General features: G+C 40.5%; 1 protein-coding gene and 1 long non-coding RNA gene across 4 annotated transcripts in view; one reads left to right on the top strand and one right to left on the bottom strand.

The window, feature by feature from the left end:
• iffo2b (intermediate filament family orphan 2b) overlaps positions 1–16,647 on the top strand; it is a 29,670-nt gene that overhangs the window by 5,833 nt on the left and 7,190 nt on the right. For all 3 annotated transcript variants that reach the window (XM_086040364.1, XM_086040368.1, XM_086040365.1), the window contains exons 2-3: positions 13,756–13,816; positions 15,113–15,208. In XM_086040364.1, coding sequence (XP_085896490.1) covers positions 13,756–13,816; positions 15,113–15,208 — 157 coding nt within the window. The remainder of the gene's footprint in view (positions 1–13,755; positions 13,817–15,112; positions 15,209–16,647) is intronic.
• Positions 1,719–14,626, bottom strand: LOC147141933 (uncharacterized). Its single transcript, XR_015088105.1, has 4 exons — positions 14,471–14,626; positions 13,739–13,807; positions 2,010–2,212; positions 1,719–1,893 (listed from the first exon to the last, which is right to left on the bottom strand). It is a non-coding gene; the product is annotated as an uncharacterized LOC147141933 (long non-coding RNA).

The following is a 16,647-nucleotide window of genomic DNA, read 5'->3' on the forward strand; positions in this document are numbered from 1 at the left end:
ATGATAATGTATTTCATATGTCTATCAATGATTATTGAATTATTTTCAATTATTCAAAAGAAGGACCCAGAGGGAAAAATAGCTGAATTTAGGTCATTTTACTTTGCTATGTCGCTATTATATAACCTTTAATGAGAGATCAAAATAACTATGAAAAAGTCAAATAAAATAACTGGTCAATGTAGGGATTAAATAAACACCTTTTAAAACAAATGTACAAAGTATCTTGTCAACAAGTGCAATTAATATACTGTATGAATATATATAATATACACTACAGGTATTATCTCAAGCATGAAAATCAATGTAGAAATTTGTCTAATTATTTAAAAATATGTGCTTAGAGCAAAGTATAAAGTAAACATGGAGACCAAAATAAAGTTTGTTCGTTTAGAACCCAGAAGTATATTTTTAGCATGTGCGAAAGCTTACTGTGCATTTTGATGTGCTGTAATTTGCGACACTGCCACATCGCGCAACTGCAATACAAATTTTGAATCGCCGCAAAACCAGTGGCCGAAGCTTGGCCATTCATGAAAAGTAGCGACTCAGTTTGATGATGGAAGTAAATGTACTTAGCTGGGCCATGCTAGGTCGAGGGGTGCAGCTCATGAGGGCGGAGTGATGAAGGAAACAGTTCTGTGTTTGTGTCTGGAACGGGAGTGGCTGTAATTAGAACAAACGCACCGCTTCCTCTCAGGCAACATGTTGCCTTGTCAACCGCAGTGCTCCAAAAAAAAAACAAAAAAAAAAAACACAAAAATGCTTAGTATGCAAATGCACAGTGACGGACTTGAATCTGTATGCACTTTCATGTTTCCAGCACTCCAAGAGCACCTGTGCACCACTTATGTGTACCCCTCATACACACATATATATATATATATATATATATATATATATATATATATATATATATATATATATATATATATATATACACACACACAGCAGTCTGCTTCTTTCCTGACAATCGCGCTATGTTATTTGTGGTGCAAAAAAAAAAAAAATACAGTAGTGTATGTGGCACCTCAAAATCTTGTTTTTCAATAAGGAAACCAATGGTCACAGTTTTTCCATTATAGCAGATTTGCTTATACGTGCGAGTGTCAATCAGCTGGTGTGCGGGTGTGAGTCACTGACTGTAATTTGTTTGCTATTGTCCAGTCCGTGTTGCTCTGTGTGCTTTAAATGAGTTGCCTGTCATCCTGTGAACGTGTGAAAAAAAGTTAAACCTCCCAAATGAGCTTATCTGTCTGCGCTACTGACCTGCACTGGACCTCATGTTGAGCCATTAATATGCTTAACTCAACCACCATAGTTCATTTGTGCATAAACACTGAATATTCCTCATAGTGGCCCCCAAGCTTAAGGGACAAATGAACGTCTCCACCCAAAAAGTCGCCTCGCTTTTCCCCCTCAGTTCACAGACGCAATAGTTCACAAACAGACGTTAAAAAGTCAAAGCCCATTTGAAGCCTGGTGCTAATCAAAACAGCAGCTCCTACTGAGGCACATCAACAGTCTCTCAGATGAAGTCTGGTGTCTAAATGAGTGCCCCGTGCAGAGCCATGAGAGTTAATCCCATTTGAAGTCCGTAGCTAACCAAAACAGTAGCACTTAGTCTCTAAGATGAATTAAAGCATAGGTGTTAACCTCTAGCGATTAAGATAACCAAATGTGCCGGGTACCCCAGAAGCAGAGACACAGACCAAGAGTGCACAACAGCAGTTTTAATTAGTACCTGAATTCCTATAACAATCTAAGTGAATGAGTGTCTTGAGTCCGGAGGGGGAGGTTCGAGCCTAGAGAAAGTCCAAGGGGTGGTTCCAATGGAGAGCAGACAAGGAGCGATGATGAGGCCGGCGACACTGGTTGTAGCACGGAGGGAGGCTAGAGGTGGAGAGGATAGGAAGTGGCTAATAGTTGAGCAAGTAGTTTGAGGTCTGCAGGAATAACGAAGTTGGGTAGCATAAACTTGAGATTCAAGCGCGAGACTAAAAACTAACCACAATGGTCAACGTTCAAGCGCTGGTTGCTTGTCCTCAACAGCTTTTGAAGGCAGTCGTCTTGATTGAAGGTGGCTGCAGCTGGGCTGATAGGAATCCTCTCCACCTGTGCTGGCTGAGGCGCAAGCCTGGCTTAGCAGTGAGGGGGAGGGGCAGGAACCCTTGCCTTGGCATGGTACAACAGTAAGGTCCAAACAAGTTCCCTGGGTGGTATTGGGGGGGGAAAAAAATAAAATAGCTCAGTCACTTCCTAGACACTATTTTTCACACAGGGACATTAAAAAGGTAACTGCTGAGCCCATTAGAATTCTGTTGCGAACCAACACAACACATAAACAGTTTCTTAGATGAATTAAAGTGTGGCATTCAAACAATATCCCTGCGCGGTAAACACCTTTCATCAACTCAGTTCCTCAACATGATTACCGGCATTCAACCAGTGACATGGACATGTCATGACTGCTGAGCCCATTTGAAGGCTCAAACCAAAAACAGCATCAGCCACCGAGGCATGTCAATACTAAAAATTGCACGATGACAATGTGGCTGTTTCTACTCCCTCCATTATGTGCTGTTATTTCATATTGTGTACAAGTTGTCTGAAAATCAGCCCAATTTGCAAGTGAACCCGTCAACCAGCTTCCACCACTGATATTGGGAGTGTTTAGGAATTCTGATATGTTTTTTGGCACGTTTATGACCATTAAAATATTATGTATACAGTACCAGTCGTAATCTTTGACATGTATAAACAGTTTGACATCAATTATATTGACGTAAACAAGAAGAAATATGTCATCTGTGCTGTATGAAAAGACTTTCCTGAGGTGCAAAAAAAGATGCGTGTGCGGTGCAAATACGCAGCAATTCGGTTTATTGTCAACTTCAGCTAAATCCAGCGACTAAATCCTTAATCAGACCTAATTCTCATTTAATACGCTGTGTTCGGACGTGTTGGTGTGTAAAAGCTGTTGATCCCCACGTAAATACTTGCTGCATGCTTGTCTCCAGGACTATTATATTATAAAAGAGTGTTGTGCTGTGAGAGATGCTGCTGCGCAAGGCGTGGCCGTGATTGCGTTTGGCAACTGTTTAATGTCATTGCAAGATTGTGTGTGTGTGTGTGTGTGTGTCAGAGAGATCGTCTCCACAGGCTTTACATGCAATCTTGATGTTTTGCCTCAAACTACAGCAGATGTTCTTCTTCTCAGGGGTGTTTGCAAAGCTTCACACAGAGAGGGATGAAGTGCATTCACCTCCTGTGTTGTAATACTGATTATTTTTTAAAGTTTTGACAAGAAAATTCCTTTCAAATGAAATAACTGGCAAATCATGGCGTGGCAGTTGAATGTTACGTTATGGGATTTGTGGTTCACAGTGGGCGTAATGGGAAAAATACGGGATATAGTTAAGGTATAATTCTCCATCCATTTATTTTCTATAACACTTTTCCTCATTAGGGTTGCGGGTAAAATGGAACCGATAGCAGGATGACTTTGGGTGAGAGGCGGATTAAAATGCGGACTGGTAGCCAATCAAAAAAAAGTATTTAAACTCGCATTCACATCTATGGACAATTTAGTTAATGGTATTTATCATTTCATATGTACCTGTGGCTTGAAAGCAAAACTAGGAGAGTCTCTGTCGCCGAAATGCACGGGTGCAGTCGGTAATTGAACCAATAGATCACTGCCAACAGCCTCTCAAAATGTCACTCTTTACTTAATTATCACTCATTTCCTCTCGATGTAGCAATCTTATTCCTCCTTGACAATTGCACCATGTTTTTGTTGTTCAATTAAAATAATAATACAATTCAGTATACTGTATGTGAAGCCTCAAAACCCAGTACAGGGTCGTGTTTTTTCCGTTGCAGCCTGTCAGTAGACCCCACTCCCACCGCGCCACCGAAGTAGAAATGTTTTTGCGAATAATTTCACCAAAGATTTATAAAACATCACCTAAAACAAAAACTGCTCTGAAACCAAACTACAAGAATGAAGTAACTGCAGTATTAATGTCTCAAATACAAATACTCAAATAACAATAATACTAACGCTCAAATTTGATTGACACGAATTGATTATTGTCGTTATAGTTTACATTGGTGCCCCTGTGCGCCATGGGAAATTATCCAATTTCCTGTACTTGGTTGAGGAAATGGAATACGATTTAACTACTACAAAAGATGTAACTTTGTTCATCTGTCTATGCCAGCGACGTGTAGTGACAGCAGAACAATAAAATACTTGTCCACTAGATGGCAGAAGAAACATAATCCACCTACTACTGTATATCATTTTTTTCTCGATGTCTCAATGTACAGTAAAATAGGTGCCTTGCCTTGGGTCAATAAACGTTGGGAAACGCTATTAGACTTTGTAGGTGTATCTAATGAAGTGGGAGGTATACAAGAGTGGGTGTAGTGCCCCCCCAGTCCTCCTCATTGGAACATGCTTTACTTTGTGATTGACTGAAATAACTGCGGTCACGAGACGCAAACATCTCCTGAATGGAGTTGCTGTTGCCATGTGAAGTCATCCACAGGTGTGTGTGTGTGTGTGTTTATGTGTAGACAAAAGATGTTTGTGTAGTAACGGTGTTATTTGCCCATACACACCCATGAGAATTATGCCAAACATGAACATCTTTATCTACTTTTCATGTGATCTAGCTGAATATGGCCCAGGCACGCAGGTCTTTTCCTGTGCGCTTTAGATTTGAAGGAACATCGTAAATTCCCACCTCCTCCAAATGTGATCTTTCATGTTGTAGCATTATAATAGTACTTTATCCACTCAAAAGCGTAACAACCAGAGCTCGGCATTTTACAAACATTTTGTGGTCCGTTTATCGCCTACCACCTACAGCTGGGATTCCCTTCCACCATCCGTACAGCCGCCTTTTTGTCCGGCCGGAAAAATGCCGGTCCGCTTGCGATTTTTAACGGGCTTCTGTTAGCGTTTTCCGACTACCAACTATTACAAAATGTCACTTCCTCTCACCTGTTCCCTCACTCAAATCTGTCCCCCAAACAACAACAACTCAATCTAACAATGCTATTGTTAAAGAAAACTCGCCTCAGCGTGAAGATAGATGATTACATAGATGGAAAAAAATGGGCTTCCAACTATGCTTAGTCTGACTATTTTTGTAAGTTTCCCGTTTATTGTTTTTCGCCCACAAAATGGACGTCTGTCATAGGCGGATAGACGGACCGGTTCCTCACATCGGCAGAATGCCCAGCTCTGGTAACAACCGTGTTTTTAAGTAACTTAATAAGCAAATAAAGGGCCTTTTCTGGGTTTTAAACGTAATTTTTAAATTATAGTTTTACTCAAAGTGGAAGTCAACCCAAACATATTTTTTTCAAGAATATGTTCTATGTCAGCCCACTAGTTAAAAGAAGGCATTCTGCTAAATATTGTGTTTGTGGAATAAGAGTTAATCCACTCGTTTTTAGCCATCTCTGGGGGCGGCCATTTTGTCACTTCTGTCGACTGAAAATGACATCACAAATGCTCAGGGCTCGGGTAGCGAAAAAAATCTAATCTCACTTGTTTTCCGAAGCTGAGCTGTGATTGGTCGTTACCTGAGCCCCGAGCATTTGTTGATGTCATTTTCAGTCGACAGAAGTGACAAAATGGCTGCTCCGTGAGATGGTTAAAGAGTTGGATATTGCTGCTTAACTCATTCCACAAACGTAATATTAATCAGAATGCCGTGTTTCAACTCTTGGGCCTGCTGGGAACATATTCCTGAAAAAATATGTTTGGGTTGATTTCCACTTTAAGGCACTCAGCTGAAAGTCAAACAATAACTTACTTTAATCACAGCTAAAGGTTGACTGTGAATAAACCATTAGGTCATTCGTCTGTGTTGTATTCCTATCCCTACAGCGATGATGATACAATAGCAAATTTAAAAAGGTGTGTTGGAGATAATTACCCTCACACACCTTATTGGACGTGCTTTGGCGCACTCAAGCTCTCACTTGTTGACACTCTCAGCATCCCCTCAGGGAGAAAAATATGTTTGGGCTTTTTTGAGGAATAAAAAAGGAGTGGGGATGCGTTGGCTTGATTGGAGGAGCCAAGCTTACGCACACTTTGTTGCTTGAAATCTGCAGGAATGAAAAAGACATGTTGCAACATCAGCTACAAATTACAGACTCAGGGGCAGGGCTACAAGGGTGGCCCTTGTCACTCTACGGCCACACCCCTGGGCACCCCTATATGTATGCCAGATACCATATTCATATGAATGCATGTTAATATGGCATGAATGCAGTATTGCTTGTCCCGTTGACACTGCCTTTTTATCCCATTTTTTTTCATATTAACGACATATTTAAAGAATAAATGTACAATTTATCTGAAAGCAAACTCATAAAAGAATCTGCTTTAAGAAAAAGAACATTCCATTTTTACAGTCAACATCAGTCAAAATCTTTACACCATAGGAAGCAAACTATATAGCCATGAAGTAATTGTTTATCATACCATCCACAGTCAGGGTCTCATGAAATAAAATGCACACATATACCGATTTGGCACACCCACACATAATACAAGCAGGTGCAAACCTTGTCAAAAGTAAAAAGCAACATTTAGAATTGTGACGAATTAAAAGAGTTTTGTGTTATTGAATGAGCCAGTGATCGTACACAGGAAATTTGGTCGAGTACATTTTACTCTAAAAAGACTATATTTGGTCCCAGTAAATAAAGGAAAATATTAAGTGTACAATTCTCAAAAGCACAAGTGCAGTACATTTTGAGAGTAAATTTGCCTTATAACCGCAATGGAAGGTACAACCCTGGCATCCGTTATACATAACCTGAAATCGTTTCATATTTGGGATGCGGACGGACTTTTCTGGAAGTATACGCCCCTTTACCCCAGCAGGATGCCCCTTCAGCATGCACATTAAACTACTTTTGATCGGCTGATTAACGTAACCGCAATAGCCACTCGGGTGCTATTGAAATATTGGTAATTATATCAATGGTGGTAATTGGTAATTATAATCCGTTCAATTGATTTCTACAATAATTCAGAGGGACATCACATTTCACATTTATGAATGACATTTCATGACGTCCACCACACACATTCACAGAGCGCCGAATTTGTCTGACTGCGCCTCGATCAAATACACTTATATCACGTTAGACAACCTTCGCTGCAAAATAAACCTCCTTTTTGCCCATCTAAAATTTAGTCTACTTTTTGTAACCAACTTTGCAAATATGCTCGGGGGCGACACAGAAACGCCCAGGGAGGCGTAGCACGCCTACCAAATTGACAAACACGATGAACTTGACCATTGCCCCGGTACGAAAATGACGATGCATCCATTTATTACGCAGAGCGAAGACTACCTACCTTATGTCACCAAATTAGCAGATCCGTCAGGGGCGAGGCTGCTTCGTGCGCCGGCACGCCCAGACAGGCGCTAAATAGCCACAAACATGCAAGACTAGACTTGCGCTGGCACGAAAGTAAAGTTACGCCCATTTATATGCCAAGCGCACGGGCACCAATCATCCAAAATAGGGCACATTATGTTATGACAGTGTTTAAAAAAAATATTAAAAATCAGAAGTGCGAGCCACAATGCATTGAAGACTATATGCCCCCTGACCATTTATTTTTGCTTCAGTTTGTGCTAAATGACATTAAACGTGACAATAGTGAATTTTTTTTTAACAAACAAAGTTAACATTGGATAACTTCTTCTTTCCCACGCTCGGTTTGTGGTACAAATGTGTGACATGACCTCTGAGCGGCTCGTTTCTTTCATCTAACAACATTCCTGGAAAAGGGCATGGTGAAATGAATGACACGCCTATCAACTAAAACGCAGTTAAGACATGTAATTGCAAGTACAAGTGATTACTGTCAAATTAATACAATTACCGCATGGCTCATAAGACATTTCCCAATCCACCACTTAAAGATAGAAGTATTGGGGCACATGCGCACTATCATGTAGTACAGTTTGGCATTGCATGTTTTTTTTTTTCCTTTTACATTTTCATGGTCAAAGACTGTACACAAAACAATGATCAGATTTTTGTCACCTACCCAAAGGGTCAGTAAAGGACCCTCCTCAAACTGGGAATTATAGAAATGCCTGAAACTGATCCTTACTGTACCATTACTGGCGCTCCACTGTTGGGGTCCCAATACTTCCGTCCATACTGCCATTTGTCTTTCCTTGTCCGGTCTGCGGTCATGTAGTAAACCCTCCCGCCGCTGCTAGATGCAATCACGTCTACATATCGTCTAGACTCGGTGAAGGACCCTGGACATCTTGCATCATGCATGCATTCCATTTGTGCACGTCTCTCCGAGGATGTTTTGATCTGAGAGTGTCTTGACACTTAATCGATGACACACTTTTGTCAGGGAAAGCCTTGAAATGCTCCTCGCATGGGTCACAGAAGGCCGACAATCCGTATTTAGGACCCGCAACGCCGCAAAGGACAAGACTCTCGTCGCATGTGCTTATTATCAGTCGAGCTTCAAGTTTCTGAGATGAATTGCGGTATCGAGCCACACTTGTTATCATATAACACTTCCTCTGCTCCTTGCAGTCCTTGATAACATGATTTTCGCGACATTAGTTTGAGTGAATATGTGCTGTTTTACTGAATTTCAATTAAAATACTTCAGATGTATTTTCTTTGTATTTTTAGAAAATAAAAATAACTTGATAGTAGGGCCTTGACAGATGAATTATTCTTTTACATTGTAATTTTATTCTTTAGTTTGATTTGATTAAAATGACTTTATAGCGTCCAGGCTATATTTTTCATGTAAAGCATGTTCTTCATTGATTTGATTAATATACAGTACTGTCTGCTATTTCAGTGCTAATCTTTTTATTTTTTTACATTTTATTAATTGTTCTTTTTATTTTTATGTATTGATTAAATTCACTTGATAGTGTTTGGACTAAGTATTCCATGCTTAGAATGTTCTTTTTTTTTTTTTTTTAATTCTCATATATTGATTTATTAATATTAATTGATTTATTGTTTAAAATTAAAACATTAGGTTTATCATTTTTTTGCACGAGTTGATGTTTTATTGTCATTGTTTGACTAAAATGCTGTACACTTTATTATGGTTTTTCTTAGTGATTAGCTTTTTGTTGTGTTCATACCGTATCATTGTGGTTTATGTTATGTAATGTCCACCCGACTTAGAAGGTATAGTATGTACAGTATGTACTGTACATGTACCGGTATTTAATGACTTCACATTGTCTTGGCAAAGTTGGCACACATTTTATACTTTAAACATGGAGATGTCTGAAAGAATGATTCACAACCACACTTCTACGTGTGCATGTGTGTATGTGCTTGTTCACAATAGTGAACATCAGGATGTTCGATAAGTGTCCACTAACAGCGCACTACAGATATCATCACATGAACCCATCGTATGGCATGTCATGTAAAGTAGGTAAACTAGGTCATCGTTTTGATTGTGACAAAACATGAGTGACGTATTTATGGGTCAGATCATCACGGCACGTGTCAAATAAAAAAAACAGCATGCCTAAGAACATCAGGTTTAGATGGATAAGCACACTTTGCCAAGAATGTGCGTATGCTCCGGTGGGAAAACTATGTGGTGCAAAATGTTACTCCCAGAAACACACACACACACACACACACTTGACAGGGGGAGTTTTTGTACTGCTGGAATGTTGCTGCTGGCTAGATACGTCTGTGAAAAACTAATTTGCCCATTTGAAACAGATTTTTCAAAACACTTGGGACACACTCTGTTTCTCAATGTCGTTAATGGTGCAGCTCATACACAGTACAGGTTGCTCAGAGAAAATTTGCAGTAGCTACGGTGCTTTTAAAAGGCTAACTGATCAAGATTTTGTCAACTAAAGACATCCAAAAATTCCCCACTTAAAATTAGGTAACAGCTTTTTTCATTGTTGATTATTGCAACTACCGGTAGATATATAAAAACTATAAAATCCAAGTTGCACTTGAAGACAAATCACAATGTAATGATTTGCAGCCATTTATTAGTCAAGGAACCATTATTTTTGTGATCAAAATTTCATTTTTGCACTTACCAACATGACAGAAGCCATTGTAGTTATTCAAACAGAATAATATCAGAACCGCTGAAATTGTTTATTTTAAAAAGTTGAAAAAAATGTCTTTTCTACAAGGTAAAAGGCATAACGTTGACAAAGAATACAATTATGTTTAGAGTAAAAGTATTATTGTATGAAATATAACCACCAAGTGTCTTTCAAGACTCTCAAGGTCACCAGCAATAAAAACAACTACATCAACATGAATCGAAATAGCAAAAGCATATTTTAAAATTCACCAACAACAACTTGTTATACACTGCTCTATTCATCTCTGGATACATTTTAAATTGTGTTTTCCCTCCATCCATCCAATTTTCCAAACCGCTTATCCTTACGAGGGTCGCGGTTTGTGCTGGAGCCTATCCAAGCTGTCTTCGGGCAGTAGGTGGGGTACACCCTGAACTGGTCGCCAGCCAATCGAATTAGAATTAATTAGCAATATGACTAAATATTTAAAATACATTGAAAAAGTATAATTATATTTTACACATTTATATTTTTTTCCACTGAAAACTATTATACCAGTATATCTATTTTTTTAAAAATAAAATACATAGCTCGCCTGTAGCTTTATTTTATAATCGTGCTTTATATTAGCCTGCCAAATGAATGTGTGGTTGTCTTTTACTTTTCACCAGGCTCAGAGAGAGCACACAGATGTTGATTTACTGGAGGCAAGTTACAGAGAATATGAGCTGCGGTCGGTAAGGCGGGCTCCGAGCATCCTGCTGGTCTTTGTCCTTGTAAGGAGACTCCACATAGACGAGTCCTCACATAGTCACAAAGCATCCGCTGAGAAGGTGACAACTCAACAAAGTTGGTTCAGATGATGCAGGTCACTTTGATTTAAAAGTAGGAGAGAACTTGCTGCTTTTCAGTCGACAAAAAGGGGCAAGGAACTTGTAGAATTAGTTCCTGGAACTAAAATGCCCCATGATTGTCTTACAACCCGAAGTGACCAAATTATTTATGCAAATTCGATATTGCAGGAAAAAGAATGATGATTGACTTATATAACCGCCCTAAAGGAATCTATTACGCCCTACTAGCAGGAGCTTGATAAACTGGATCTAAAATTCAGGCCCCTTCGACCAATACTGCTAGGAACATCTTGCTTACATTAGTTCCTGGAAGTTAAAGGTTGCTGTGGCCACGGTTGTGTTCACATAGAATCCTGAGGTCTCTGGAAGGCTTATGTAGCACATAAATCATCCAGAAAAAAATTCCAAGAACCAAATTAAGAAGCAGTTCCCGCTGTCTAATTACGCAATAGTTCTCCCAAATTCAGAGCTCCAGGGTAGAATTCCTGTACTCAAACTCCATTGGTCCATGTTTGATAGATGTCATGTTAAACAGCCTAAGATTTATTGGCAACCAGTTGCCTTGCCGTCTGTCCGTCAATCGTTTTAACTGCGTTTCTTGGGGATCACAGACAGGATTAAAAACAAGGATGTTAGCTTTGTTGTCCTGTGATGTAGTCATGAACTCTGCAGACCTTAGCCAGAGTCCTGGGGCAGACTGCGGGAGGGAGGGTGGTGTTTTTTGTGCGCCCCATAAAGCAGCACTGCCAGCATTTTTTATTTCAGAAGAAAGCTTCACACCCTGCCAAGGAAGATTTCTCCTTAATTAGACAGAGCACATTGAAATGGGAACAAGGCTAAGGTTTGTTGAGAAAGTGAATAGCCACTGACACATCTTGTGTGGCCAAAAGTGACTTCCCAGCATGCCGCTGTCGTCTCTCCATGGCAAAAAGGCTTTGGGTTTGTTCCAGAATTTGATGGTGGTCTTCATACTGTGGTGTTTCCAAACGGATCATTTCCACTAGGTGATACTGTTTTGAGTCAATACATATCTTATTGTGGTTCCATTCGTGATGTTAGAAATGACGTTAGAAATTGCACAGATGCAGTACAATAAAAATTGTCAAAGCACCACTTGGTAGAGTTCATACAGTTCATACCTGCCGCATTGGCCAATAGACCGGAAGTCGGAGAGACACACAAGTCAGAAAGACAACACTATATGGGTTAAAAAAACAATCTTATTTATACATTGGCTCCTCTGTATTAATTATGAAATTCATACTGTATTCATTATACCCTTCCTGGGTTCCCATAGCTGTGCATCATAACTCATGGTCACGTGAGAGCGACTGTACGCCACTTGCTCAATGAAGCCTTTGTCCATTCTCAATCTCCCCGTCTTCGTGTGTGACTCAGCCCGCGAGCTCACATCACACAGCGTTGTAATATGAGGCAGTCCGCTGCCCAAAACCACAAGTATGCTGCAGGGTATGGCCACCGTTCTGCAGTTGATGAGTGATAGGAGGTGTCAACGCAGGGGGAAAGAGACAAGCGCTGCCAATTTTAGCACGCAGCCACCATGAGGTCTGCAACGTTATTTTTAGGTACAGTATAACTGTCGGTTAATGTCTCAGTGCATCATAAAGAATGGACTGCAGTTTGAAAGCAACCCGCTGCCCCCAAAGCATCACTGCTAGCGGTAGGTAGGGTAATAGAGTACGCTAAGGGGTATCTTTAACCATTATTTGCATTGTGGTAGACTGACTTGTGGTCACGCTACAATCTCTACAATGTTGTGCGCGTCCAAGTTGATATTCCGATTTGAAACTCCAGTTTCACGTGACATAACCTGCAAAAAAATAATAATAATGATAAAATGCCTGGACACACCCGGAACACCTGTCCAGGGAGGCGTCCAGGAGGCATCCTAATCAGATGCCTGAGCCACCTCATCTGGCTCCCCCCATTGCAGAGGAGCAGCGGCTCCACTCTGAGTCATTTTCAGACGACCGAGCTTCTCACCCTATCTCTAAGAGAGAGTCCAAACACCCTGGCCGCAACTTCGGTCAGCCACCTCAAGAATGCAGGCATGGAACATGCTCCACTCAGTCTCAATGTCGTGGGTAAAGTCCTGCCAGATGCTCCCAGCAGATCCTCACAATACGTTTGGGTCTGCCAGGTTGGACTGGCATTGGATCCACCACACCACTAGGTAATGATCAGTTGACAGCTCCGCCCCTTTCTTCGCCTGAGCATCCAAGTCGCGCGGCCACAAGTCCGATGACACGACCACAAAGTCTATCATCGAACTGCGACCAAGGGTGTCCAAGTGCCAAGTGAACATATGGACACCCTTATGTCTGAGCATGGCATTCATTATGAACAATCCGTGATGTGCACAGAAGTCAAAGGGTGACCCTGACAGAGGCACAAAGTCCTGACAACTTAGCTCCTAGAATCATTAGGACACACAAACCCCTCCAATGTGATAAGGTGACGGCTCAAGGAGGAGATCATTTTAAATAACTTTACACTGTTTCATAAATTCAATTTCTTGTAGTTGAGCTAGCACAAAAGGAATTGGGTGTGTTTAAGGCTAATGTACCCCGCGGAGACGCTCACACGTTGAAAAGACGCTATAACAGTTGTTGTGAAAAGACTTAATTCTCTTTCACTGAAGCAGCGGGGTGTGTCAAAGGTATTGTGTAATCAGAGATAGCAGTATTAGCCAGACATTCGCTCTGTCTCATCGCCCTCGGGGGACCCTGCCCTGGATGGTGAGTGACCCACCTGTATTGTGTTCACAGATGGGAAGAGGAGCTGTCCAAACGCGAGCATCTGGAGTCTGCGGTGGAATCCCTGCACCAGGTTGGAAAAGAAACATTTATTCCACAAGCATATCGATGCACAGCAATAAGAAGTTTGTGATGAATCACTCTTAAAAGTCTGGGACTAATACATTAAACAGACCTCCATTAAAATTGAACAATGAGCAAAGAAAACACATTTTAAGTGTGTTCCTCACATTGTCGCAAGAAGCAGTTTGTGCTATCAACAGAGTGAGCTCTGACAAAAATGAAGCAAACAACATAAAACAACAAGCCCTAACAAAATAGCACAAATCATAAAGTAGCTAGCAGGCTACTTCATGGGTCATGAAGAATGACACTAGAATAGCCAAATGCTAACATCTGGGAGTGACAAAATGAAAATGATTCCTTGATAGAAAATGTTGAGCTCCATATTTTTTATGTCATAGGTGACTAACACAAATTCATTCAAATGCTAACATTTGTGATGGCAAAAAAACCCCAAAAGAAATCCCTATAACAAAAGCACAGAAAATCATAGCGTCTGTCCTTAAGCGAGCTAGCACTTCCTGACTGAGAAACGAGATGGGTGTAAAAAAATACAAAAAAAATTCCTCTATCTGCCATTTTAACTTGTTTAACACGTTCTCTCTTGGCACATGTGCCACCACTGTGTAAAGTTTCACATAAATCCCAAAAATCGAAAACACACCTGGAGGCAAGATCCAGGTCCTGATGATGCAGTTAGCATGGTGACCTCATTCTGTATTTGCTCCCATCGATTGCGCATGTTTGGATTGGTGGTCAGCAAAAAAGAGGTGGAGTGGCATCCCACGGGGGCAATAACCTTTTAGCACACAGAAGGATGTGTCGCTGTACGGCAGACCTGGTAAAGTACATTCAGTGCAATGATTACAATGGTAGCAAATGGTGGATCAGCACCAACAGTCTCACATATACCCATATCCAGTATAATACACTTGAATCAAATTGTTTATAATACAGTAAGTATATTTGTCCATTTTCCAAAGGTCTTGTTCTCATATGGGTCATGGATGATCCGACATTTTGAACCCCGAACCTCAAAACAGAAAGAGGCAGAAGTGTTTAACGTGACTCAGCCGCATTGCCTTACACAAATACATTGCTATACATTTTACCCTGATGCCATAATGAGATCAAGCAGTATTGAAAATTGATAAATGGAGGAAAATCAACATAATCATTGTCAAACTACTGTAATGATGACAATGAGCCTTACAGTATTAGCTCCACAACACCATAGAGTCTGTACATAACAGTATGGTTAATGATGCCTTGTTTATCTCATTTTGATTCCCTGGTGTCCACTCAGCGCGCCAAAGAGTCATCCGAGATTCAAGATGACCTGAATGACAAGGTGGAGAGACTAAAGGCGGAACTGGTGGTCTTCAAGAGCCTCATGAGCGACGTAAGTACCCCGCAATCTGATTGAACCGTCACACCCGTACTGCTGTTGTTATTGTTCCCACACACACACGGCGCCAAACCGGGAAACCCTTCCGTCCTCAGAAGAATGTGGTGGCAGAAATCCAAGAAATGTTCCATTGAAAGAAGTGATGTAGATCTCCAAAGCCCTTTTCCTGTTCTATGCAGCTCTTGTATTGTTCCTTACCAGCTGTTCTTCCCAGTGATATAAAGAGTCGAAGCCACTGCAGTGGGCCGCTCCCAGCGTGTGCTTGCTCAGGGATAAATAGGCCTAAAAGCTTTCCTTGTTTGTTCCTGCTTGTTGTTTGAAACGCCTATTATTTTTATGTTTTTTTTTTTTTTTAATACAAATACATATATTGTCTGTGCTTTTCTTCATCCTACATGTCCAAATCCAGAGACGGGTAAGTGGTATGGAAGAAGTTGGTCATGTTGTTGAGGTCTTGTACATGTACTGATTCTTTGATGTGGTCACAATCATTGGTGGTCATGTTTGAGATGTTTTGTGTCCAAAATACTAACCCAATCAAGTCTCTATGACATATACTCTTATCTCATCTGGTGTGACCAACCAAATCTCTTTCAAACCAAATAAATTTGGTGTTGTTTGCCAACTTACAAATAAAAAAAGGGTGCATGTAGCATTGATCCGGCTTTGACGTAGCCCGTTTTCATGGCAAATTCTCAAAATCAGTGTTCACAAAACCAGACTTTGACACTGAGCAGAGAGTGGAGCAAACCATGTTTGCTTATTAAATAATTATCTATATGTATTGACTGTTGCGAAGAGAATGTTTTAATTTGATTTGTGACTAGTTTGTTTGCGTGTCTAGAAAAGCTCTGTTGGTAATCAATTTATTTGTAGTAATAGTAGTAGCTATAGTGGTCTTTATTTTTTGTTATTTTAGTTTATACGGCGTGCCACTAAAAAAATGGACAGCGGCCTGTAAATGGCCATTGTTTTGGAGACCACTGCTCTAAATAGTCATCAAACGTTGATGCCATGGGCTGCCCACATTAGATGGCATAGGCACAAAACCTTTGTAATTTATTGTTACATGTCTGTCGAGGGTGCCTCCTCCTGAACACCCAAAAAGCTGTCAAGGTGTATCGATTCAACAAACTTCCTTGATAAATTACTACTTTCCTATTAGATAGGGCTTTGGCGCCATCCAGTGGCATCATAGAACAAGATAGAAAGGGCACGAAAAACATGTATAGGTAACTATCGGCAACAGTAATAATATGGGCAAATAGTTGGTTCTACAGCAAATGCAAATTGGTGAATTTGTGAATGAATAGTCAAATCAAGACAAATATATTTGTATAGCCTTCAATCACAAAAGCGTTTCAAAGGACTTCACAGAGTAGGCGGAGGTTCACCGTACGCTTGTATCTTGTCTGGAACACTTACCCAATCTG

This window comes from Filicampus tigris, chromosome 9 (assembly GCF_054856515.1).
Source record: "Filicampus tigris isolate MCC_2025a chromosome 9, RoL_Ftig_1.0, whole genome shotgun sequence".
Lineage (NCBI taxonomy): Eukaryota > Metazoa > Chordata > Actinopteri > Syngnathiformes > Syngnathidae > Filicampus > Filicampus tigris.